Source organism: Nilaparvata lugens, chromosome 5 (assembly GCF_014356525.2).
Source record: "Nilaparvata lugens isolate BPH chromosome 5, ASM1435652v1, whole genome shotgun sequence".
Taxonomy (NCBI): Eukaryota; Metazoa; Arthropoda; class Insecta; order Hemiptera; family Delphacidae; genus Nilaparvata; species Nilaparvata lugens.
The window spans coordinates 1,210,279-1,234,074 of record NC_052508.1 but is presented as its reverse complement, the minus strand read 5'-3'; the positions used below and the strand labels follow the sequence as shown (position 1 = coordinate 1,234,074).

Here is a 23,796-nt window from a genome sequence, read left to right as displayed (position 1 = left end):
GACAATCGTTGTTGCCTCTATTTGCTAGAATATTGAGTTTTAATGGCTGGCGCACGCTCACACACAAAAACAAGCAAATAGAAGTGAATTTCCTTACAAATCATTTTCACAAAATTTAAATAGGCTGTTGTTATTTGTTGTATCTGTCTATTACTCAATCTATCAATTCACTCACATTATGCTGTATTATCAATGATGGAAAAATTGAATAAATGAAAAAAAAAAAAACAAATGTAATTGGTGGCATTTATTTTGTTCATGTTCACAGTATTTCAATAGGCTATTTGGCTGTTGTTATTTGTGTCTGACTCACAATCACTGACTAACATCTGGTGCTATCACTCACTCACTCTCATTCTCTCTCTCTCTCTCTCTCTCTCTCTCTCTCTCTCTCTCTCTCTCTCTCTCTCTCTCTCTCTATCCAAACAAATATATTTATCTATTTGTGGACAGAATCACAAATCATATAAATATGATTAGGAAGGAACAACAGGCTTGGCCCAAATTTTGATAAATTAATAAAATGTCCAAAAAATAGTTTATGTTTCTACTGTAAAACGTTATTATGATATTATTGTATGATCATTGAAAAAAAAAATTTCAAGTAGCATTAATATGAAAAAAAAAAAAAACTTCAAATTAGTAATGACAAGAATTCGACTACAAACATCATGAGTGCAGAGTGTGTAGATGGAGGTTTTATAGGAGGACAACATAATTGTTAACATAGTTAATCAAAAGTCATCAACAAACACTCTTCTTACACAATAATAATATTATTATTTACAAATATTAGTTGCAACAGACTAGTCGAGACTGAAGGTTTGAAAAGTGTTTTGGCGGCCCTGAAAAGGGCCTTTTTGCTGTAGTGGAGTAAAGCGTGAATGGTGAAGACGCGTGCGCGGCAGCAGTCCAATAGTGTGTTGTGCTGGCTGGCTTGCTTAACCTCCGAATCCGTACAGTGTACGTCCCTGACGTTTCAACGCGTAGACTACATCCATAGCGGTGACAGTCTTGCGTTTGGCGTGCTCTGTGTAGGTGACAGCGTCACGAATCACGTTCTCCAGGAATACCTTCAGCACACCGCGTGTCTCTTCGTAGATGAGACCCGAGATACGCTTCACTCCGCCTCGGCGAGCCAGACGACGAATGGCCGGCTTGGTGATACCTTGGATGTTGTCTCTCAACACCTTCCTGTGCCGCTTGGCGCCTCCTTTTCCCAGACCTTTTCCTCCTTTGCCGCGACCAGTCATGTTGCTGCTGCTAGTAGTCGAGTGAAACTGACAAATTTTGCGGAAAATGTGCCTTTATTTATACCCTAGTGATGACATTTGATTGGCCGACAGCCAGCCGCCAATGGTAGGCCAGCATTCATCAGCACTGCAATTGGTCACAAATTGTCGACCAATAGACAGGCAGTTGGTCTCAAATTTTGCTATAAATAGTGGTGCCGAGAAAATTTTCTGAACTGACATAGGCTTACGTAGTAGTAGCAGCAGCAGCAGCAGCAGCAAGCAAGCAAGCAAGCAAGCAGTACAATGGCTCGTACCAAGCAGACAGCAAGGAAATCGACCGGCGGTAAGGCGCCCAGGAAGCAGTTGGCAACGAAAGCTGCCCGCAAGAGTGCTCCGGCCACCGGTGGTGTGAAGAAGCCGCATCGTTACAGGCCTGGCACAGTGGCTCTGCGAGAAATTCGTCGCTACCAGAAGAGCACTGAACTGCTTATTCGTAAGCTGCCGTTCCAGCGCCTTGTTCGTGAGATCGCACAGGACTTCAAGACTGACCTGCGTTTCCAGAGCTCGGCTGTTATGGCTCTGCAGGAGGCAAGCGAAGCCTACTTGGTTGGCCTGTTTGAAGACACCAACCTGTGCGCTATCCACGCCAAGAGAGTGACTATCATGCCGAAAGACATTCAGTTGGCCAGGCGTATTCGTGGAGAACGTGCTTAGACGACAACACACGCGCGGCTATATCATGTTATTGGCTGCTGGTGCTGTGCAATGCAACGCGCACTCACACCAACAACGGCCCTTTTCAGGGCCAGTAGATGATAAATTTTTCACATTGGATGAAAATCTGCTACTGCTTGCTTCTCAAAACCTAATAATGGATTTGATTTGCTCTAGAGTCTGTAGTCTGATGCACTCTTCTTCCCTTCACACTATCAATCATAATGCTTCTTCTCTTGTGTTTGTGTCTCTAGAAAATGCTGGCCCTTTTTGGGGCCACTGAAACACTATTATCAATTTATTATTATGTCGGGATATCGTTCAGAAAGCTGTTTCCCATTTTTCTCTCTATTGCTGGTGCAACCACTCAATTTTAGTTGGTTGGTGCTGTTTTTTCATACACACTGTTTGAAGACCAAGGCTCTTTTCAGGGCCACTGAGACAAAAATTTTTAAAAAGAATATTGTTGTATTATTTTCAACTGATCAAACATGAACATTGATTATTTTTGCCAGTAGGCTTTGTAGGCTTCTTCATGTTTGACGCAACAAGTGAAAAGAAAACTTTCACCACTCATGTGAAAATTGTTTGTTGTTGAAAATTTGTGGAAACGTGCGAGTGGCCCTGAAAAGAGCCAACTAGCTATATCAGACTAATATTCATCTCTACTTCAAACTCAGAAGAGACACTGTCACTACTGTTACACACAGTGTATCAATCAATGTAATAGCATAGTCATCACACTTGTGAGGCGAGTGACGACGGTAGCAAATGAATAAAATCATATATTATTTTCATTTTGAAAATCAAACAGCTATTGGCCCTGAAAAGGGCCGTTGACGCTTGTATGCGGTACACTTGTTGTTGTTAAGCGGATGTTGTGGTGGCATGCTAGTCGGCGGCGAGCGCGCGCGCACACACACACAAACTCTCTACTTGGAGCTGGTGTACTTGGTGACAGCCTTGGTTCCTTCACTGACTGCGTGCTTGGCCAGTTCACCGGGCAGCAGAAGACGCACAGCGGTCTGGATCTCCCGGCTGGTGATGGTTGAACGTTTGTTGTAGTGAGCCAGTCGGCTTGCCTCGGCCGCGATGCGCTCGAAAATGTCGTTGACAAAGCTGTTCATGATCGACATCGCCTTGGACGAGATACCAGTGTCTGGGTGAACTTGCTTCAGCACCTTGTAGATGTACACGGCATAGCTCTCCTTCCTCTTGCGTTTCTTCTTCTTGTCTCCCTTGGCAATGTTCTTCTGCGCCTTGCCGGCCTTCTTCGCTGCTTTACCGCTTGTCTTGGGTGGCATACTGCTGCTTGCTGCTAGACGAGATCTGCTCAATAGGGCTGCTAGTCCACGAGTGTGTTCAAATTTCTCTAGTGCTGCTTTATTTATTGACTTTGTGTGGAAACATTGTCGACCAATAGAATGCTTGTATTCAACTATTGGCTATGATTGCTACCAATCATGTCACGTCTACTCTAATTGGTCGAAATTCGTGCCACACATTGCCTATATATAGGTGCCGATTTGCAACAGATTTTCATTCTTATTCCATCGTTTCTACAGCACCGATCAACAAACCACAACCAGCATCATGTCAGGCAGAGGCAAAGGCGGAAAAGTGAAGGGAAAGGCAAAGTCTCGCTCATCCCGTGCCGGACTCCAGTTCCCAGTCGGTCGTATCCATCGTCTGCTTCGCAAAGGCAACTACGCCGAGCGTGTTGGTGCTGGTGCTCCCGTCTATCTGGCCGCTGTCATGGAGTACCTGGCCGCTGAAGTGTTGGAGTTGGCTGGCAACGCCGCCCGTGACAACAAGAAGACTCGTATCATTCCGCGTCACTTGCAACTGGCAATCAGGAACGACGAGGAGCTGAACAAGCTGTTGTCCGGCGTAACAATCGCACAGGGTGGTGTCCTGCCCAACATCCAGGCTGTCCTCTTGCCGAAAAAGACCGAGAAGAAGGCTTAAGTCTGCTTGCCTTGCTACTGCGCGCTCGCGCGCATTCGACTCTTGGTGTTGAACCACAAAGGCCCTTTTCAGGGCCAGCAATACATTTATTTTTCAATTATTATATTATATCAATGTTTGTCACTATAGTGGTTACTGTCTGTCTCCTAGACATATCGGCTTTATTCTCTCACATAGGTTGTCTGTCTGTCTGTCGTCACCCTCTAATATACACAAATTAGAAATTAGTTGGCCCTTTTCAGGGCCACTGGCACACTTAATGATCAAGTTCAATGAAACAATTTAATTTACTTTTGCGTGTCTAGAATAGAGAAGAATGTCAGTGTGCTAACCGATTTTTGAGATGAGGAGAAGAAAATGTACTCTCTCACACCTTCCATCAAAACAACAATATTATTGTTCTCTGTCACTTGCTACAGTTGTGAAGCAGATGTGAAATAGAAAAATATCATCCAGTGGCCCTGAAAAGAGGCTTTTGCACTACTAACTCGTCAAACGCACACGTTCATCTTCTTCTACTCTCACAACTCCAACTAAATATAATCAATTTATACACACATGTCCAACTTCTTACTGTTCACCGATTGGATTATACCCATCAGGAACTAACAATATTCTCTGTTACTGAAAATGTGTTGGTGGCCCTGAAAAGGGCCTTTGTGGTTCAGTACTGCTGATATCATACTATATCTTATGATGATTGAAAATAAAAGGCAAGTGGAGGCCCTGAAAAGAGCCGTTTTTATGTGAAGTGCTTGCGACGACAGCGGCAGGCCCCTCGGCTGGCTGGTGTGTGGTAGGTCCGTAGAAGAATTTACTTCTTCTTAGTGACAGTAGCCTTCTTTGGTTTCTTGGCGACGGCTGCCTTCTTCGGCTTCGGCGACTTGGGCTTCTTGGTAGGCGGCTTGGTGACCTTTTTCGCCTTAGGAGACTTGGACTTGGCTGCCGAAGCAGCAGCACTGCTCTTCTTCGCGGCGGCTGGCTTGCTAGCTGCGGCCTTCTTCTTCTCACCGGCGGCAGCAGACGTTGCCTTGCTCTTTGTAGCCGAGGCAACGGCCTTCTTCGGCTTTGCTCCGGCAGCAGTGGGCTTCTTCTTCTTTGGCTGAGCTGACTTCGGCTTGGCACTAGCCGGCTTCGGGGCAGCACCCTTGGCTGCTTCCTTCACCGAGATCTTGAACGAGCCGGCGGCACCCTTGCCTTTCGGCTGGGTGAGAGCTCCCGATGCGACGGCTGTCTTCAGGTACTTCTTGATGAACGGCGCCAGCTTCTCTGCGTCGGCCTTGTAGTTGGCAGCAATGTACTTCTTGATCGCCTGCAGTGACGAGCCACCACGCTCCTTGAGTCCGGCAATAGCAGCGTTCACCATTTCGCCGGTTGGCGGGTGTGCTGGCTTGGCACGCGGCTTCTTGGAGCTGGCTGCTGCTTTCGATGCGGCCGCCTTCTTCGCCTTGGCCGGTGTGGACGCGGCTGGGACCGTTGCCGCTGGACTGGTTGCTGTCTCGGCTGACATCTTGTTGTTGAGTAGTAGAGTAGACAGTAGTGGTATCGCTGCTGCTGATGCTAACTTGCTTTCAATAGCTTCGAGATTCATTGAAAACAACCGACCTATATAGACTTGTACGGACCGATATGGAAGCTGCAGCGGTGGCAAGCCAAAATTGTGATAGTTCAGCAGAAATTCGTGCTTGTTGGCCGGCACTCTTTTGCTTATAACTTTGCAATCGCTCGTGCTACAAAGCTGCAAATCGTATTGTTGGATTGCTCACACTATTCTCTAGACAACTGAATAGGTTTATATGGTAATTATTAGTGATTTTCTATTGAAAAAGTCGTTCAAACACTCCCATACCCGGCCGAACTCGGTACACTGCAACACTTGATCGACTATCCATCAATTGTGTGCAAAGAAATTCACAAAAATACTATTGAGTCTGTTAGAGCATGTCAGTACGCATCCACACATGCAATAATATTGTACACTTTTATTGGTCTGGAACTAGATAATAGCCGAAAAGCTGACCACAGGTAATACACAGCCAAACACACTAGTACAGTACACAAGTAAGACACTTTTCTGTTGGAAAATCATACAAATATGCATGTAATTGTAACTGAATGTATACTATTGAACATCCAGTCGACTTCTGAGTGTAATAGAATAATGTTTATCCAATTAAAATTGAAGAAAAGTTGAAAAAGTCATTTTCACCAGTTTAACTGGGCTCAGTGTGCATGTTGTGTCCACAAAATAAGCAAGATATTGAATGCAGGACACAGAATATGCAGTGAAAACTTTCCTATTTATTTGAATAGCTTGTAAATTATACAGAACATTTGTGGTATGGTTAGCAGTCAATTTTGATTGAATTCAGTGTGAAAAACCATGTCTGTAATGTGAAAAACGCCGCTTTTCTTGTAGACTTGCTCCCGCGCTGTGTGGCGGGTTGCCTATCCACAGCCGTTGTCGGGCAGAGTGAATGTCATTTTATAATAAAATCTGTACTTATTGCACATTTATTGTTGATTCTATGCTCACATTGTATGTAGAAAGGGTATGCAGTGTAGACGCATTGATAATAACAATAGAAAAGCCAGTATAGATAGCTGGTTGTGCATAATCAGTTCACTATCAAGTAAAAACACATTTGAATTTGGCGCCATAAAATGAACAGTCAGCTGGCTAGCCAATGACAATCGTTGTTGCCTCTATTTGCTAGAATATTGAGTTTTAATGGCTGGCGCACGCTCACACACAAAAACAAGCAAATAGAAGTGAATTTCCTTACAAATCATTTTCACAAAATTTAAATAGGCTGTTATTATTTACAAATATTAGTTGCAACAGACTAGTCGAGACTGAAGGTTTGAAAAGTGTTTTGGCGGCCCTGAAAAGGGCCTTTTTGCTGTAGTGGAGTAAAGCGTGAATGGTGAAGACGCGTGCGCGGCAGCAGTCCAATAGTGTGTTGTGCTGGCTGGCTTGCTTAACCTCCGAATCCGTACAGTGTACGTCCCTGACGTTTCAACGCGTAGACTACATCCATAGCGGTGACAGTCTTGCGTTTGGCGTGCTCTGTGTAGGTGACAGCGTCACGAATCACGTTCTCCAGGAATACCTTCAGCACACCGCGTGTCTCTTCGTAGATGAGACCCGAGATACGCTTCACTCCGCCTCGGCGAGCCAGACGACGAATGGCCGGCTTGGTGATACCTTGGATGTTGTCTCTCAACACCTTCCTGTGCCGCTTGGCGCCTCCTTTTCCCAGACCTTTTCCTCCTTTGCCGCGACCAGTCATGTTGCTGCTGCTAGTAGTCGAGTGAAACTGACAAATTTTGCGGAAAATGTGCCTTTATTTATACCCTAGTGATGACATTTGATTGGCCGACAGCCAGCCGCCAATGGTAGGCCAGCATTCATCAGCACTGCAATTGGTCACAAATTGTCGACCAATAGACAGGCAGTTGGTCTCAAATTTTGCTATAAATAGTGGTGCCGAGAAAATTTTCTGAACTGACATAGGCTTACGTAGTAGTAGCAGCAGCAGCAGCAGCAGCAGCAAGCAAGCAAGCAAGCAAGCAGTACAATGGCTCGTACCAAGCAGACAGCAAGGAAATCGACCGGCGGTAAGGCGCCCAGGAAGCAGTTGGCAACGAAAGCTGCCCGCAAGAGTGCTCCGGCCACCGGTGGTGTGAAGAAGCCGCATCGTTACAGGCCTGGCACAGTGGCTCTGCGAGAAATTCGTCGCTACCAGAAGAGCACTGAACTGCTTATTCGTAAGCTGCCGTTCCAGCGCCTTGTTCGTGAGATCGCACAGGACTTCAAGACTGACCTGCGTTTCCAGAGCTCGGCTGTTATGGCTCTGCAGGAGGCAAGCGAAGCCTACTTGGTTGGCCTGTTTGAAGACACCAACCTGTGCGCTATCCACGCCAAGAGAGTGACTATCATGCCGAAAGACATTCAGTTGGCCAGGCGTATTCGTGGAGAACGTGCTTAGACGACAACACACGCGCGGCTATATCATGTTATTGGCTGCTGGTGCTGTGCAATGCAACGCGCACTCACACCAACAACGGCCCTTTTCAGGGCCAGTAGATGATAAATTTTTCACATTGGATGAAAATCTGCTACTGCTTGCTTCTCAAAACCTAATAATGGATTTGATTTGCTCTAGAGTCTGTAGTCTGATGCACTCTTCTTCCCTTCACACTATCAATCATAATGCTTCTTCTCTTGTGTTTGTGTCTCTAGAAAATGCTGGCCCTTTTTGGGGCCACTGAAACACTATTATCAATTTATTATTATGTCGGGATATCGTTCAGAAAGCTGTTTCCCATTTTTCTCTCTATTGCTGGTGCAACCACTCAATTTTAGTTGGTTGGTGCTGTTTTTTCATACACACTGTTTGAAGACCAAGGCTCTTTTCAGGGCCACTGAGACAAAAATTTTTAAAAAGAATATTGTTGTATTATTTTCAACTGATCAAACATGAACATTGATTATTTTTGCCAGTAGGCTTTGTAGGCTTCTTCATGTTTGACGCAACAAGTGAAAAGAAAACTTTCACCACTCATGTGAAAATTGTTTGTTGTTGAAAATTTGTGGAAACGTGCGAGTGGCCCTGAAAAGAGCCAACTAGCTATATCAGACTAATATTCATCTCTACTTCAAACTCAGAAGAGACACTGTCACTACTGTTACACACAGTGTATCAATCAATGTAATAGCATAGTCATCACACTTGTGAGGCGAGTGACGACGGTAGCAAATGAATAAAATCATATTATTTTCATTTTGAAAATCAAACAGCTATTGGCCCTGAAAAGGGCCGTTGACGCTTGTATGCGGTACACTTGTTGTTGTTAAGCGGATGTTGTGGTGGCATGCTAGTCGGCGGCGAGCGCGCACACACACACACAAACTCTCTACTTGGAGCTGGTGTACTTGGTGACAGCCTTGGTTCCTTCACTGACTGCGTGCTTGGCCAGTTCACCGGGCAGCAGAAGACGCACAGCGGTCTGGATCTCCCGGCTGGTGATGGTTGAACGTTTGTTGTAGTGAGCCAGTCGGCTTGCCTCGGCCGCGATGCGCTCGAAAATGTCGTTGACAAAGCTGTTCATGATCGACATCGCCTTGGACGAGATACCAGTGTCTGGGTGAACTTGCTTCAGCACCTTGTAGATGTACACGGCATAGCTCTCCTTCCTCTTGCGTTTCTTCTTCTTGTCTCCCTTGGCAATGTTCTTCTGCGCCTTGCCGGCCTTCTTCGCTGCTTTACCGCTTGTCTTGGGTGGCATACTGCTGCTTGCTGCTAGACGAGATCTGCTCAATAGGGCTGCTAGTCCACGAGTGTGTTCAAATTTCTCTAGTGCTGCTTTATTTATTGACTTTGTGTGGAAACATTGTCGACCAATAGAATGCTTGTATTCAACTATTGGCTATGATTGCTACCAATCATGTCACGTCTACTCTAATTGGTCGAAATTCGTGCCACACATTGCCTATATATAGGTGCCGATTTGCAACAGATTTTCATTCTTATTCCATCGTTTCTACAGCACCGATCAACAAACCACAACCAGCATCATGTCAGGCAGAGGCAAAGGCGGAAAAGTGAAGGGAAAGGCAAAGTCTCGCTCATCCCGTGCCGGACTCCAGTTCCCAGTCGGTCGTATCCATCGTCTGCTTCGCAAAGGCAACTACGCCGAGCGTGTTGGTGCTGGTGCTCCCGTCTATCTGGCCGCTGTCATGGAGTACCTGGCCGCTGAAGTGTTGGAGTTGGCTGGCAACGCCGCCCGTGACAACAAGAAGACTCGTATCATTCCGCGTCACTTGCAACTGGCAATCAGGAACGACGAGGAGCTGAACAAGCTGTTGTCCGGCGTAACAATCGCACAGGGTGGTGTCCTGCCCAACATCCAGGCTGTCCTCTTGCCGAAAAAGACCGAGAAGAAGGCTTAAGTCTGCTTGCCTTGCTACTGCGCGCTCGCGCGCATTCGACTCTTGGTGTTGAACCACAAAGGCCCTTTTCAGGGCCAGCAATACATTTATTTTTCAATTATTATATTATATCAATGTTTGTCACTATAGTGGTTACTGTCTGTCTCCTAGACATATCGGCTTTATTCTCTCACATAGGTTGTCTGTCTGTCTGTCGTCACCCTCTAATATACACAAATTAGAAATTAGTTGGCCCTTTTCAGGGCCACTGGCACACTTAATGATCAAGTTCAATGAAACAATTTAATTTACTTTTGCGTGTCTAGAATAGAGAAGAATGTCAGTGTGCTAACCGATTTTTGAGATGAGGAGAAGAAAATGTACTCTCTCACACCTTCCATCAAAACAACAATATTATTGTTCTCTGTCACTTGCTACAGTTGTGAAGCAGATGTGAAATAGAAAAATATCATCCAGTGGCCCTGAAAAGAGGCTTTTGCACTACTAACTCGTCAAACGCACACGTTCATCTTCTTCTACTCTCACAACTCCAACTAAATATAATCAATTTATACACACATGTCCAACTTCTTACTGTTCACCGATTGGATTATACCCATCAGGAACTAACAATATTCTCTGTTACTGAAAATGTGTTGGTGGCCCTGAAAAGGGCCTTTGTGGTTCAGTACTGCTGATATCATACTATATCTTATGATGATTGAAAATAAAAGGCAAGTGGAGGCCCTGAAAAGAGCCGTTTTTATGTGAAGTGCTTGCGACGACAGCGGCAGGCCCCTCGGCTGGCTGGTGTGTGGTAGGTCCGTAGAAGAATTTACTTCTTCTTAGTGACAGTAGCCTTCTTTGGTTTCTTGGCGACGGCTGCCTTCTTCGGCTTCGGCGACTTGGGCTTCTTGGTAGGCGGCTTGGTGACCTTTTTCGCCTTAGGAGACTTGGACTTGGCTGCCGAAGCAGCAGCACTGCTCTTCTTCGCGGCGGCTGGCTTGCTAGCTGCGGCCTTCTTCTTCTCACCGGCGGCAGCAGACGTTGCCTTGCTCTTTGTAGCCGAGGCAACGGCCTTCTTCGGCTTTGCTCCGGCAGCAGTGGGCTTCTTCTTCTTTGGCTGAGCTGACTTCGGCTTGGCACTAGCCGGCTTCGGGGCAGCACCCTTGGCTGCTTCCTTCACCGAGATCTTGAACGAGCCGGCGGCACCCTTGCCTTTCGGCTGGGTGAGAGCTCCCGATGCGACGGCTGTCTTCAGGTACTTCTTGATGAACGGCGCCAGCTTCTCTGCGTCGGCCTTGTAGTTGGCAGCAATGTACTTCTTGATCGCCTGCAGTGACGAGCCACCACGCTCCTTGAGTCCGGCAATAGCAGCGTTCACCATTTCGCCGGTTGGCGGGTGTGCTGGCTTGGCACGCGGCTTCTTGGAGCTGGCTGCTGCTTTCGATGCGGCCGCCTTCTTCGCCTTGGCCGGTGTGGACGCGGCTGGGACCGTTGCCGCTGGACTGGTTGCTGTCTCGGCTGACATCTTGTTGTTGAGTAGTAGAGTAGACAGTAGTGGTATCGCTGCTGCTGATGCTAACTTGCTTTCAATAGCTTCGAGATTCATTGAAAACAACCGACCTATATAGACTTGTACGGACCGATATGGAAGCTGCAGCGGTGGCAAGCCAAAATTGTGATAGTTCAGCAGAAATTCGTGCTTGTTGGCCGGCACTCTTTTGCTTATAACTTTGCAATCGCTCGTGCTACAAAGCTGCAAATCGTATTGTTGGATTGCTCACACTATTCTCTAGACAACTGAATAGGTTTATATGGTAATTATTAGTGATTTTCTATTGAAAAAGTCGTTCAAACACTCCCATACCCGGCCGAACTCGGTACACTGCAACACTTGATCGACTATCCATCAATTGTGTGCAAAGAAATTCACAAAAATACTATTGAGTCTGTTAGAGCATGTCAGTACGCATCCACACATGCAATAATATTGTACACTTTTATTGGTCTGGAACTAGATAATAGCCGAAAAGCTGACCACAGGTAATACACAGCCAAACACACTAGTACAGTACACAAGTAAGACACTTTTCTGTTGGAAAATCATACAAATATGCATGTAATTGTAACTGAATGTATACTATTGAACATCCAGTCGACTTCTGAGTGTAATAGAATAATGTTTATCCAATTAAAATTGAAGAAAAGTTGAAAAAGTCATTTTCACCAGTTTAACTGGGCTCAGTGTGCATGTTGTGTCCACAAAATAAGCAAGATATTGAATGCAGGACACAGAATATGCAGTGAAAACTTTCCTATTTATTTGAATAGCTTGTAAATTATACAGAACATTTGTGGTATGGTTAGCAGTCAATTTTGATTGAATTCAGTGTGAAAAACCATGTCTGTAATGTGAAAAACGCCGCTTTTCTTGTAGACTTGCTCCCGCGCTGTGTGGCGGGTTGCCTATCCACAGCCGTTGTCGGGCAGAGTGAATGTCATTTTATAATAAAATCTGTACTTATTGCACATTTATTGTTGATTCTATGCTCACATTGTATGTAGAAAGGGTATGCAGTGTAGACGCATTGATAATAACAATAGAAAAGCCAGTATAGATAGCTGGTTGTGCATAATCAGTTCACTATCAAGTAAAAACACATTTGAATTTGGCGCCATAAAATGAACAGTCAGCTGGCTAGCCAATGACAATCGTTGTTGCCTCTATTTGCTAGAATATTGAGTTTTAATGGCTGGCGCACGCTCACACACAAAAACAAGCAAATAGAAGTGAATTTCCTTACAAATCATTTTCACAAAATTTAAATAGGCTGTTGTTATTTGTTGTATCTGTCTATTACTCAATCTATCAATTCACTCACATTATGCTGTATTATCAATGATGGAAAAATTGAATAAATGAAAAAAAAAAAACAAATGTAATTGGTGGCATTTATTTTGTTCATGTTCACAGTATTTCAATAGGCTATTTGGCTGTTGTTATTTGTGTCTGACTCACAATCACTGACTAACATCTGGTGCTATCACTCACTCACTCTCATTCTCTCTCTCTCTCTCTCTCTCTCTCTCTCTCTCTCTCTCACTCTCTCTCTCTCTCTCTCTCTCTATCCAAACAAATATATTTATCTATTTGTGGACAGAATCACAAATCATATAAATATGATTAGGAAGGAACAACAGGCTTGGCCCAAATTTTGATAAATTAATAAAATGTCCAAAAAATAGTTTATGTTTCTACTGTAAAACGTTATTATGATATTATTGTATGATCATTGAAAAAAAAAATTTCAAGTAGCATTAATATGAAAAAAAAAAAAACTTCAAATTAGTAATGACAAGAATTCGACTACAAACATCATGAGTGCAGAGTGTGTAGATGGAGGTTTTATAGGAGGACAACATAATTGTTAACATAGTTAATCAAAAGTCATCAACAAACACTCTTCTTACACAATAATAATATTATTATTTACAAATATTAGTTGCAACAGACTAGTCGAGACTGAAGGTTTGAAAAGTGTTTTGGCGGCCCTGAAAAGGGCCTTTTTGCTGTAGTGGAGTAAAGCGTGAATGGTGAAGACGCGTGCGCGGCAGCAGTCCAATAGTGTGTTGTGCTGGCTGGCTTGCTTAACCTCCGAATCCGTACAGTGTACGTCCCTGACGTTTCAACGCGTAGACTACATCCATAGCGGTGACAGTCTTGCGTTTGGCGTGCTCTGTGTAGGTGACAGCGTCACGAATCACGTTCTCCAGGAATACCTTCAGCACACCGCGTGTCTCTTCGTAGATGAGACCCGAGATACGCTTCACTCCGCCTCGGCGAGCCAGACGACGAATGGCCGGCTTGGTGATACCTTGGATGTTGTCTCTCAACACCTTCCTGTGCCGCTTGGCGCCTCCTTTTCCCAGACCTTTTCCTCCTTTGCCGCGACCAGTCATGTTGCTGCTGCTAGTAGTCGAGTGAAACTGACAAATTTTGCGGAAAATGTGCCTTTATTTATACCCTAGTGATGACATTTGATTGGCCGACAGCCAGCCGCCAATGGTAGGCCAGCATTCATCAGCACTGCAATTGGTCACAAATTGTCGACCAATAGACAGGCAGTTGGTCTCAAATTTTGCTATAAATAGTGGTGCCGAGAAAATTTTCTGAACTGACATAGGCTTACGTAGTAGTAGCAGCAGCAGCAGCAGCAGCAGCAAGCAAGCAAGCAAGCAGTACAATGGCTCGTACCAAGCAGACAGCAAGGAAATCGACCGGCGGTAAGGCGCCCAGGAAGCAGTTGGCAACGAAAGCTGCCCGCAAGAGTGCTCCGGCCACCGGTGGTGTGAAGAAGCCGCATCGTTACAGGCCTGGCACAGTGGCTCTGCGAGAAATTCGTCGCTACCAGAAGAGCACTGAACTGCTTATTCGTAAGCTGCCGTTCCAGCGCCTTGTTCGTGAGATCGCACAGGACTTCAAGACTGACCTGCGTTTCCAGAGCTCGGCTGTTATGGCTCTGCAGGAGGCAAGCGAAGCCTACTTGGTTGGCCTGTTTGAAGACACCAACCTGTGCGCTATCCACGCCAAGAGAGTGACTATCATGCCGAAAGACATTCAGTTGGCCAGGCGTATTCGTGGAGAACGTGCTTAGACGACAACACACGCGGCTATATCATGTTATTGGCTGCTGGTGCTGTGCAATGCAACGCGCACTCACACCAACAACGGCCCTTTTCAGGGCCAGTAGATGATAAATTTTTCACATTGGATGAAAATCTGCTACTGCTTGCTTCTCAAAACCTAATAATGGATTTGATTTGCTCTAGAGTCTGTAGTCTGATGCACTCTTCTTCCCTTCACACTATCAATCATAATGCTTCTTCTCTTGTGTTTGTGTCTCTAGAAAATGCTGGCCCTTTTTGGGGCCACTGAAACACTATTATCAATTTATTATTATGTCGGGATATCGTTCAGAAAGCTGTTTCCCATTTTTCTCTCTATTGCTGGTGCAACCACTCAATTTTAGTTGGTTGGTGCTGTTTTTTCATACACACTGTTTGAAGACCAAGGCTCTTTTCAGGGCCACTGAGACAAAAATTTTTAAAAAGAATATTGTTGTATTATTTTCAACTGATCAAACATGAACATTGATTATTTTTGCCAGTAGGCTTTGTAGGCTTCTTCATGTTTGACGCAACAAGTGAAAAGAAAACTTTCACCACTCATGTGAAAATTGTTTGTTGTTGAAAATTTGTGGAAACGTGCGAGTGGCCCTGAAAAGAGCCAACTAGCTATATCAGACTAATATTCATCTCTACTTCAAACTCAGAAGAGACACTGTCACTACTGTTACACACAGTGTATCAATCAATGTAATAGCATAGTCATCACACTTGTGAGGCGAGTGACGACGGTAGCAAATGAATAAAATCATATATTATTTTCATTTTGAAAATCAAACAGCTATTGGCCCTGAAAAGGGCCGTTGACGCTTGTATGCGGTACACTTGTTGTTGTTAAGCGGATGTTGTGGTGGCATGCTAGTCGGCGGCGAGCGCGCGCGCACACACACACAAACTCTCTACTTGGAGCTGGTGTACTTGGTGACAGCCTTGGTTCCTTCACTGACTGCGTGCTTGGCCAGTTCACCGGGCAGCAGAAGACGCACAGCGGTCTGGATCTCCCGGCTGGTGATGGTTGAACGTTTGTTGTAGTGAGCCAGTCGGCTTGCCTCGGCCGCGATGCGCTCGAAAATGTCGTTGACAAAGCTGTTCATGATCGACATCGCCTTGGACGAGATACCAGTGTCTGGGTGAACTTGCTTCAGCACCTTGTAGATGTACACGGCATAGCTCTCCTTCCTCTTGCGTTTCTTCTTCTTGTCTCCCTTGGCAATGTTCTTCTGCGCCTTGCCGGCCTTCTTCGCTGCTTTACCGCTTGTCTTGGGTGGCATACTGCTGCTTGCTGCTAGACGAGATCTGCTCAATAGGGCTGCTAGTCCACGAGTGTGTTCAAATTTCTCTAGTGCTGCTTTATTTATTGACTTTGTGTGGAAACATTGTCGACCAATAGAATGCTTGTATTCAACTATTGGCTATGATTGCTACCAATCATGTCACGTCTACTCTAATTGGTCGAAATTCGTGCCACACATTGCCTATATATAGGTGCCGATTTGCAACAGATTTTCATTCTTATTCCATCGTTTCTACAGCACCGATCAACAAACCACAACCAGCATCATGTCAGGCAGAGGCAAAGGCGGAAAAGTGAAGGGAAAGGCAAAGTCTCGCTCATCCCGTGCCGGACTCCAGTTCCCAGTCGGTCGTATCCATCGTCTGCTTCGCAAAGGCAACTACGCCGAGCGTGTTGGTGCTGGTGCTCCCGTCTATCTGGCCGCTGTCATGGAGTACCTGGCCGCTGAAGTGTTGGAGTTGGCTGGCAACGCCGCCCGTGACAACAAGAAGACTCGTATCATTCCGCGTCACTTGCAACTGGCAATCAGGAACGACGAGGAGCTGAACAAGCTGTTGTCCGGCGTAACAATCGCACAGGGTGGTGTCCTGCCCAACATCCAGGCTGTCCTCTTGCCGAAAAAGACCGAGAAGAAGGCTTAAGTCTGCTTGCCTTGCTACTGCGCGCTCGCGCGCATTCGACTCTTGGTGTTGAACCACAAAGGCCCTTTTCAGGGCCAGCAATACATTTATTTTTCAATTATTATATTATATCAATGTTTGTCACTATAGTGGTTACTGTCTGTCTCCTAGACATATCGGCTTTATTCTCTCACATAGGTTGTCTGTCTGTCTGTCGTCACCCTCTAATATACACAAATTAGAAATTAGTTGGCCCTTTTCAGGGCCACTGGCACACTTAATGATCAAGTTCAATGAAACAATTTAATTTACTTTTGCGTGTCTAGAATAGAGAAGAATGTCAGTGTGCTAACCGATTTTTGAGATGAGGAGAAGAAAATGTACTCTCTCACACCTTCCATCAAAACAACAATATTATTGTTCTCTGTCACTTGCTACAGTTGTGAAGCAGATGTGAAATAGAAAAATATCATCCAGTGGCCCTGAAAAGAGGCTTTTGCACTACTAACTCGTCAAACGCACACGTTCATCTTCTTCTACTCTCACAACTCCAACTAAATATAATCAATTTATACACACATGTCCAACTTCTTACTGTTCACCGATTGGATTATACCCATCAGGAACTAACAATATTCTCTGTTACTGAAAATGTGTTGGTGGCCCTGAAAAGGGCCTTTGTGGTTCAGTACTGCTGATATCATACTATATCTTATGATGATTGAAAATAAAAGGCAAGTGGAGGCCCTGAAAAGAGCCGTTTTTATGTGAAGTGCTTGCGACGACAGCGGCAGGCCCCTCGGCTGGCTGGTGTGTGGTAGGTCCGTAGAAGAATTTACTTCTTCTTAGTGACAGTAGCCTTCTTTGGTTTCTTGGCGACGGCTGCCTTCTTCGGCTTCGGCGACTTGGGCTTCTTGGTAGGCGGCTTGGTGACCTTTTTCGCCTTAGGAGACTTGGACTTGGCTGCCGAAGCAGCAGCACTGCTCTTCTTCGCGGCGGCTGGCTTGCTAGCTGCGGCCTTCTTCTTCTCACCGGCGGCAGCAGACGTTGCCTTGCTCTTTGTAGCCGAGGCAACGGCCTTCTTCGGCTTTGCTCCGGCAGCAGTGGGCTTCTTCTTCTTTGGCTGAGCTGACTTCGGCTTGGCACTAGCCGGCTTCGGGGCAGCACCCTTGGCTGCTTCCTTCACCGAGATCTTGAACGAGCCGGCGGCACCCTTGCCTTTCGGCTGGGTGAGAGCTCCCGATGCGACGGCTGTCTTCAGGTACTTCTTGATGAACGGCGCCAGCTTCTCTGCGTCGGCCTTGTAGTTGGCAGCAATGTACTTCTTGATCGCCTGCAGTGACGAGCCACCACGCTCCTTGAGTCCGGCAATAGCAGCGTTCACCATTTCGCCGGTTGGCGGGTGTGCTGGCTTGGCACGCGGCTTCTTGGAGCTGGCTGCTGCTTTCGATGCGGCCGCCTTCTTCGCCTTGGCCGGTGTGGACGCGGCTGGGACCGTTGCCGCTGGACTGGTTGCTGTCTCGGCTGACATCTTGTTGTTGAGTAGTAGAGTAGACAGTAGTGGTATCGCTGCTGCTGATGCTAACTTGCTTTCAATAGCTTCGAGATTCATTGAAAACAACCGACCTATATAGACTTGTACGGACCGATATGGAAGCTGCAGCGGTGGCAAGCCAAAATTGTGATAGTTCAGCAGAAATTCGTGCTTGTTGGCCGGCACTCTTTTGCTTATAACTTTGCAATCGCTCGTGCTACAAAGCTGCAAATCGTATTGTTGGATTGCTCACACTATTCTCTAGACAACTGAATAGGTTTATATGGTAATTATTAGTGATTTTCTATTGAAAAAGTCGTTCAAACACTCCCATACCCGGCCGAACTCGGTACACTGCAACACTTGATCGACTATCCATCAATTGTGTGCAAAGAAATTCACAAAAATACTATTGAGTCTGTTAGAGCATGTCAGTACGCATCCACACATGCAATAATATTGTACACTTTTATTGGTCTGGAACTAGATAATAGCCGAAAAGCTGACCACAGGTAATACACAGCCAAACACACTAGTACAGTACACAAGTAAGACACTTTTCTGTTGGAAAATCATACAAATATGCATGTAATTGTAACTGAATGTATACTATTGAACATCCAGTCGACTTCTGAGTGTAATAGAATAATGTTTATCCAATTAAAATTGAAGAAAAGTTGAAAAAGTCATTTTCACCAGTTTAACTGGGCTCAGTGTGCATGTTGTGTCCACAAAATAAGCAAGATATTGAATGCAGGACACAGAATATGCAGTGAAAACTTTCCTATTTATTTGAATAGCTTGTAAATTATACAGAACATTTGTGGTATGGTTAGCAGTCAATTTTGATTGAATTCAGTGTGAAAAACCATGTCTGTAATGTGAAAAACGCCGCTTTTCTTGTAGACTTGCTCCCGCGCTGTGTGGCGGGTTGCCTATCCACAGCCGTTGTCGGGCAGAGTGAATGTCATTTTATAATAAAATCTGTACTTATTGCACATTTATTGTTGATTCTATGCTCACATTGTATGTAGAAAGGGTATGCAGTGTAGACGCATTGATAATAACAATAGAAAAGCCAGTATAGATAGCTGGTTGTGCATAATCAGTTCACTATCAAGTAAAAACACATTTGAATTTGGCGCCATAAAATGAACAGTCAGCTGGCTAGCCAATGACAATCGTTGTTGCCTCTATTTGCTAGAATATTGAGTTTTAATGGCTGGCGCACGCTCACACACAAAAACAAGCAAATAGAAGTGAATTTCCTTACAAATCATTTTCACAAAATTTAAATAGGCTGTTGTTATTTGTTGTATCTGTCTATTACTCAATCTATCAATTCACTCACATTATGCTGTATTATCAATGATGGAAAAATTGAATAAATGAAAAAAAAAAAACAAATGTAATTGGTGGCATTTATTTTGTTCATGTTCACAGTATTTCAATAGGCTATTTGGCTGTTGTTATTTGTGTCTGACTCACAATCACTGACTAACATCTGGTGCTATCACTCACTCACTCTCATTCTCTCTCTCTCTCTCTCTCTCTCTCTCTCTCTCTCTCTCACTCTCTCTCTCTCTCTCTCTCTCTCTATCCAAACAAATATATTTATCTATTTGTGGACAGAATCACAAATCATATAAATATGATTAGGAAGGAACAACAGGCTTGGCCCAAATTTTGATAAATTAATAAAATGTCCAAAAAATAGTTTATGTTTCTACTGTAAAACGTTATTATGATATTATTGTATGATCATTGAAAAAAAAAATTTCAAGTAGCATTAATATGAAAAAAAAAAAAAAACTTCAAATTAGTAATGACAAGAATTCGACTACAAACATCATGAGTGCAGAGTGTGTAGATGGAGGTTTTATAGGAGGACAACATAATTGTTAACATAGTTAATCAAAAGTCATCAACAAACACTCTTCTTACACAATAATAATATTATTATTTACAAATATTAGTTGCAACAGACTAGTCGAGACTGAAGGTTTGAAAAGTGTTTTGGCGGCCCTGAAAAGGGCCTTTTTGCTGTAGTGGTTTTGGCGGCCCTGAAAAGGGCCTTTTTGCTGTAGTGGAGTAAAGCGTGAATGGTGAAGACGCGTGCGCGGCAGCAGTCCAATAGTGTGTTGTGCTGGCTGGCTTGCTTAACCTCCGAATCCGTACAGTGTACGTCCCTGACGTTTCAACGCGTAGACTACATCCATAGCGGTGACAGTCTTGCGTTTGGCGTGCTCTGTGTAGGTGACAGCGTCACGAATCACGTTCTCCAGGAATACCTTCAGCACACCGCGTGTCTCTTCGTAGATGAGACCCGAGATACGCTTCACTCCGCCTCGGCGAGCCAGACGACGAATGGCCGGCTTGGTGATACCTTGGATGTTGTCTCTCAACACCTTCCTGTGCCGCTTGGCGCCTCCTTTTCCCAGACCTTTTCCTCCTTTGCCGCGACCAGTCATGTTGCTGCTGCTAGTAGTCGAGTGAAACTGACAAATTTTGCGGAAAATGTGCCTTTATTTATACCCTAGTGATGACATTTGATTGGCCGACAGCCAGCCGCCAATGGTAGGCCAGCATTCATCAGCACTGCAATTGGTCACAAATTGTCGACCAATAGACAGGCAGTTGGTCTCAAATTTTGCTATAAATAGTGGTGCCGAGAAAATTTTCTGAACTGACATAGGCTTACGTAGTAGTAGCAGCAGCAGCAGCAGCAGCAGCAGCAGCAGCAGCAGCAGCAGCAGCAGCAGCAGCAGCAGCAGCAGCAGCAGCAGCAGCAGCAGCAGCAGCAAGCAAGCAAGCAAGCAAGCAGTACAATGGCTCGTACCAAGCAGACAGCAAGGAAATCGACCGGCGGTAAGGCGCCCAGGAAGCAGTTGGCAACGAAAGCTGCCCGCAAGAGTGCTCCGGCCACCGGTGGTGTGAAGAAGCCGCATCGTTACAGGCCTGGCACAGTGGCTCTGCGAGAAATTCGTCGCTACCAGAAGAGCACTGAACTGCTTATTCGTAAGCTGCCGTTCCAGCGCCTTGTTCGTGAGATCGCACAGGACTTCAAGACTGACCTGCGTTTCCAGAGCTCGGCTGTTATGGCTCTGCAGGAGGCAAGCGAAGCCTACTTGGTTGGCCTGTTTGAAGACACCAACCTGTGCGCTATCCACGCCAAGAGAGTGACTATCATGCCGAAAGACATTCAGTTGGCCAGGCGTATTCGTGGAGAACGTGCTTAGACGACAACACACGCGGCTATATCATGTTATTGGCTGCTGGTGCTGTGCAATGCAACGCGCACTCACACCAACAACGGCCCTTTTCAGGGCCAGTAGATGATAAATTTTTCACATTGGATGAAAATCTGCTACTGCTTGCTTCTCAAAACCTAATAATGGATTTGATTTGCTCTAGAGTCTGTAGTCTGATGCACTCTTCTTCCCTTCACACTATCAATCATAATGCTTCTTCTCTTGTGTTTGTGTCTCTAGAAAATGCTGGCCCTTTTTGGGGCCACTGAAACACTATTATCAATTTATTATTATGTCGGGATATCGTTCAGAAAGCTGTTTCCCATTTTTCTCTCTATTGCTGGTGCAACCACTCAATTTTAGTTGGTTGGTGCTGTTTTTTCATACACACTGTTTGAAGACCAAGGCTCTTTTCAGGGCCACTGAGACAAAAATTTTTAAAAAGAATATTGTTGTATTATTTTCAACTGATCAAACATGAACATTGATTATTTTTGCCAGTAGGCTTTGTAGGCTTCTTCATGTTTGACGCAACAAGTGAAAAGAAAACTTTCACCACTCATGTGAAAATTGTTTGTTGTTGAAAATTTGTGGAAACGTGCGAGTGGCCCTGAAAAGAGCCAACTAGCTATATCAGACTAATATTCATCTCTACTTCAAACTCAGAAGAGACACTGTCACTACTGTTACACACAGTGTATCAATCAATGTAATAGCATAGTCATCACACTTGTGAGGCGAGTGACGACGGTAGCAAATGAATAAAATCATATATTATTTTCATTTTGAAAATCAAACAGCTATTGGCCCTGAAAAGGGCCGTTGACGCTTGTATGCGGTACACTTGTTGTTGTTAAGCGGATGTTGTGGTGGCATGCTAGTCGGCGGCGAGCGCGCGCGCACACACACACACAAACTCTCTACTTGGAGCTGGTGTACTTGGTGACAGCCTTGGTTCCTTCACTGACTGCGTGCTTGGCCAGTTCACCGGGCAGCAGAAGACGCACAGCGGTCTGGATCTCCCGGCTGGTGATGGTTGAACGTTTGTTGTAGTGAGCCAGTCGGCTTGCCTCGGCCGCGATGCGCTCGAAAATGTCGTTGACAAAGCTGTTCATGATCGACATCGCCTTGGACGAGATACCAGTGTCTGGGTGAACTTGCTTCAGCACCTTGTAGATGTACACGGCATAGCTCTCCTTCCTCTTGCGTTTCTTCTTCTTGTCTCCCTTGGCAATGTTCTTCTGCGCCTTGCCGGCCTTCTTCGCTGCTTTACCGCTTGTCTTGGGTGGCATACTGCTGCTTGCTGCTAGACGAGATCTGCTCAATAGGGCTGCTAGTCCACGAGTGTGTTCAAATTTCTCTAGTGCTGCTTTATTTATTGACTTTGTGTGGAAACATTGTCGACCAATAGAATGCTTGTATTCAACTATTGGCTATGATTGCTACCAATCATGTCACGTCTACTCTAATTGGTCGAAATTCGTGCCACACATTGCCTATATATAGGTGCCGATTTGCAACAGATTTTCATTCTTATTCCATCGTTTCTACAGCACCGATCAACAAACCACAACCAGCATCATGTCAGGCAGAGGCAAAGGCGGAAAAGTGAAGGGAAAGGCAAAGTCTCGCTCATCCCGTGCCGGACTCCAGTTCCCAGTCGGTCGTATCCATCGTCTGCTTCGCAAAGGCAACTACGCCGAGCGTGTTGGTGCTGGTGCTCCCGTCTATCTGGCCGCTGTCATGGAGTACCTGGCCGCTGAAGTGTTGGAGTTGGCTGGCAACGCCGCCCGTGACAACAAGAAGACTCGTATCATTCCGCGTCACTTGCAACTGGCAATCAGGAACGACGAGGAGCTGAACAAGCTGTTGTCCGGCGTAACAATCGCACAGGGTGGTGTCCTGCCCAACATCCAGGCTGTCCTCTTGCCGAAAAAGACCGAGAAGAAGGCTTAAGTCTGCTTGCCTTGCTACTGCGCGCTCGCGCGCATTCGACTCTTGGTGTTGAACCACAAAGGCCCTTTTCAGGGCCAGCAATACATTTATTTTTCAATTATTATATTATATCAATGTTTGTCACTATAGTGGTTACTGTCTGTCTCCTAGACATATCGGCTTTATTCTCTCACATAGGTTGTCTGTCTGTCTGTCGTCACCCTCTAATATACACAAATTAGAAATTAGTTGGCCCTTTTCAGGGCCACTGGCACACTTAATGATCAAGTTCAATGAAACAATTTAATTTACTTTTGCGTGTCTAGAATAGAGAAGAATGTCAGTGTGCTAACCGATTTTTGAGATGAGGAGAAGAAAATGTACTCTCTCACACCTTCCATCAAAACAACAATATTATTGTTCTCTGTCACTTGCTACAGTTGTGAAGCAGATGTGAAATAGAAAAATATCATCCAGTGGCCCTGAAAAGAGGCTTTTGCACTACTAACTCGTCAAACGCACACGTTCATCTTCTTCTACTCTCACAACTCCAACTAAATATAATCAATTTATACACACATGTCCAACTTCTTACTGTTCACCGATTGGATTATACCCATC

General features: G+C 45.2%; 14 protein-coding genes across 14 annotated transcripts; 6 read left to right on the top strand and 8 right to left on the bottom strand.

Annotated features, from left to right (window-relative positions):
• Positions 1 to 1,476: 1,476 nt before the first annotated feature.
• Positions 1,477 to 8,004, top strand: LOC111062787. The gene is made up of 4 exons (XM_039429331.1): positions 1,477 to 1,948; positions 3,515 to 3,911; positions 5,204 to 5,446; positions 7,451 to 8,004. The coding sequence occupies exons 1-4, from the start codon at positions 1,539 to 1,541 to the stop codon at positions 7,907 to 7,909; spliced, it is 1,509 nt and encodes a 502-aa protein (XP_039285265.1). The 5' UTR covers positions 1,477 to 1,538; the 3' UTR covers positions 7,910 to 8,004.
• On the bottom strand, positions 2,765 to 3,314 carry LOC111063799 (histone H2B). The gene has a single exon (XM_022351479.2). It carries the CDS (start codon positions 3,251 to 3,253, stop codon positions 2,882 to 2,884), a length of 372 nt encoding a protein of 123 aa, XP_022207171.2. The 5' UTR covers positions 3,254 to 3,314; the 3' UTR covers positions 2,765 to 2,881.
• On the top strand, positions 3,487 to 4,933 carry LOC111052595 (histone H2A). Its single transcript, XM_022339330.2, has one exon. It carries the CDS (start codon positions 3,543 to 3,545, stop codon positions 3,915 to 3,917), a length of 375 nt encoding a protein of 124 aa, XP_022195022.1. The 5' UTR covers positions 3,487 to 3,542; the 3' UTR covers positions 3,918 to 4,933.
• On the bottom strand, positions 4,636 to 6,423 carry LOC120351684 (late histone H1-like). The gene has a single exon (XM_039429647.1). The coding sequence runs from the start codon at positions 5,506 to 5,508 to the stop codon at positions 4,732 to 4,734; it is 777 nt and encodes a 258-aa protein (XP_039285581.1). The 5' UTR covers positions 5,509 to 6,423; the 3' UTR covers positions 4,636 to 4,731.
• Positions 8,005 to 8,722: 718 nt separating the features above from the next.
• LOC111052612 (histone H2B) lies at positions 8,723 to 9,272 on the bottom strand. The gene has a single exon (XM_022339348.2). It carries the CDS (start codon positions 9,207 to 9,209, stop codon positions 8,838 to 8,840), a length of 372 nt encoding a protein of 123 aa, XP_022195040.1. The 5' UTR covers positions 9,210 to 9,272; the 3' UTR covers positions 8,723 to 8,837.
• Positions 9,273 to 9,427: 155 nt separating this feature from the next.
• On the top strand, positions 9,428 to 10,889 carry LOC111052606 (histone H2A). The gene has a single exon (XM_039429649.1). It carries the CDS (start codon positions 9,499 to 9,501, stop codon positions 9,871 to 9,873), a length of 375 nt encoding a protein of 124 aa, XP_039285583.1. The 5' UTR covers positions 9,428 to 9,498; the 3' UTR covers positions 9,874 to 10,889.
• On the bottom strand, positions 10,592 to 12,767 carry LOC120351683 (late histone H1-like). Its single transcript, XM_039429646.1, has one exon. It carries the CDS (start codon positions 11,462 to 11,464, stop codon positions 10,688 to 10,690), a length of 777 nt encoding a protein of 258 aa, XP_039285580.1. The 5' UTR covers positions 11,465 to 12,767; the 3' UTR covers positions 10,592 to 10,687.
• A 634-nt stretch (positions 12,768 to 13,401) lies between these two features.
• Positions 13,402 to 14,060, bottom strand: LOC111052615 (histone H4). Its single transcript, XM_039429657.1, has one exon. It carries the CDS (start codon positions 13,813 to 13,815, stop codon positions 13,504 to 13,506), a length of 312 nt encoding a protein of 103 aa, XP_039285591.1. The 5' UTR covers positions 13,816 to 14,060; the 3' UTR covers positions 13,402 to 13,503.
• Positions 14,060 to 21,323, top strand: LOC111062535. The gene is made up of 4 exons (XM_039429330.1): positions 14,060 to 14,509; positions 16,074 to 16,470; positions 17,763 to 18,005; positions 20,764 to 21,323. Exons 1-4 carry the CDS (start codon positions 14,100 to 14,102, stop codon positions 21,226 to 21,228), a joined length of 1,515 nt encoding a protein of 504 aa, XP_039285264.1. The 5' UTR covers positions 14,060 to 14,099; the 3' UTR covers positions 21,229 to 21,323.
• LOC111062355 (histone H2B) lies at positions 15,324 to 15,873 on the bottom strand. The gene has a single exon (XM_022350051.2). It carries the CDS (start codon positions 15,810 to 15,812, stop codon positions 15,441 to 15,443), a length of 372 nt encoding a protein of 123 aa, XP_022205743.1. The 5' UTR covers positions 15,813 to 15,873; the 3' UTR covers positions 15,324 to 15,440.
• Positions 16,031 to 17,492, top strand: LOC111062353 (histone H2A). The gene has a single exon (XM_022350049.2). It carries the CDS (start codon positions 16,102 to 16,104, stop codon positions 16,474 to 16,476), a length of 375 nt encoding a protein of 124 aa, XP_022205741.1. The 5' UTR covers positions 16,031 to 16,101; the 3' UTR covers positions 16,477 to 17,492.
• Positions 17,195 to 19,433, bottom strand: LOC111043348 (late histone H1-like). The gene has a single exon (XM_022328265.2). It carries the CDS (start codon positions 18,065 to 18,067, stop codon positions 17,291 to 17,293), a length of 777 nt encoding a protein of 258 aa, XP_022183957.1. The 5' UTR covers positions 18,068 to 19,433; the 3' UTR covers positions 17,195 to 17,290.
• A 718-nt stretch (positions 21,324 to 22,041) lies between the features above and the next one.
• On the bottom strand, positions 22,042 to 22,595 carry LOC120351687 (histone H2B). The gene has a single exon (XM_039429656.1). The coding sequence runs from the start codon at positions 22,530 to 22,532 to the stop codon at positions 22,161 to 22,163; it is 372 nt and encodes a 123-aa protein (XP_039285590.1). The 5' UTR covers positions 22,533 to 22,595; the 3' UTR covers positions 22,042 to 22,160.
• A 172-nt stretch (positions 22,596 to 22,767) lies between these two features.
• Positions 22,768 to 23,277, top strand: LOC120351686 (histone H2A). Its single transcript, XM_039429653.1, has one exon. It carries the CDS (start codon positions 22,822 to 22,824, stop codon positions 23,194 to 23,196), a length of 375 nt encoding a protein of 124 aa, XP_039285587.1. The 5' UTR covers positions 22,768 to 22,821; the 3' UTR covers positions 23,197 to 23,277.
• Positions 23,278 to 23,796: the final 519 nt, after the last annotated feature.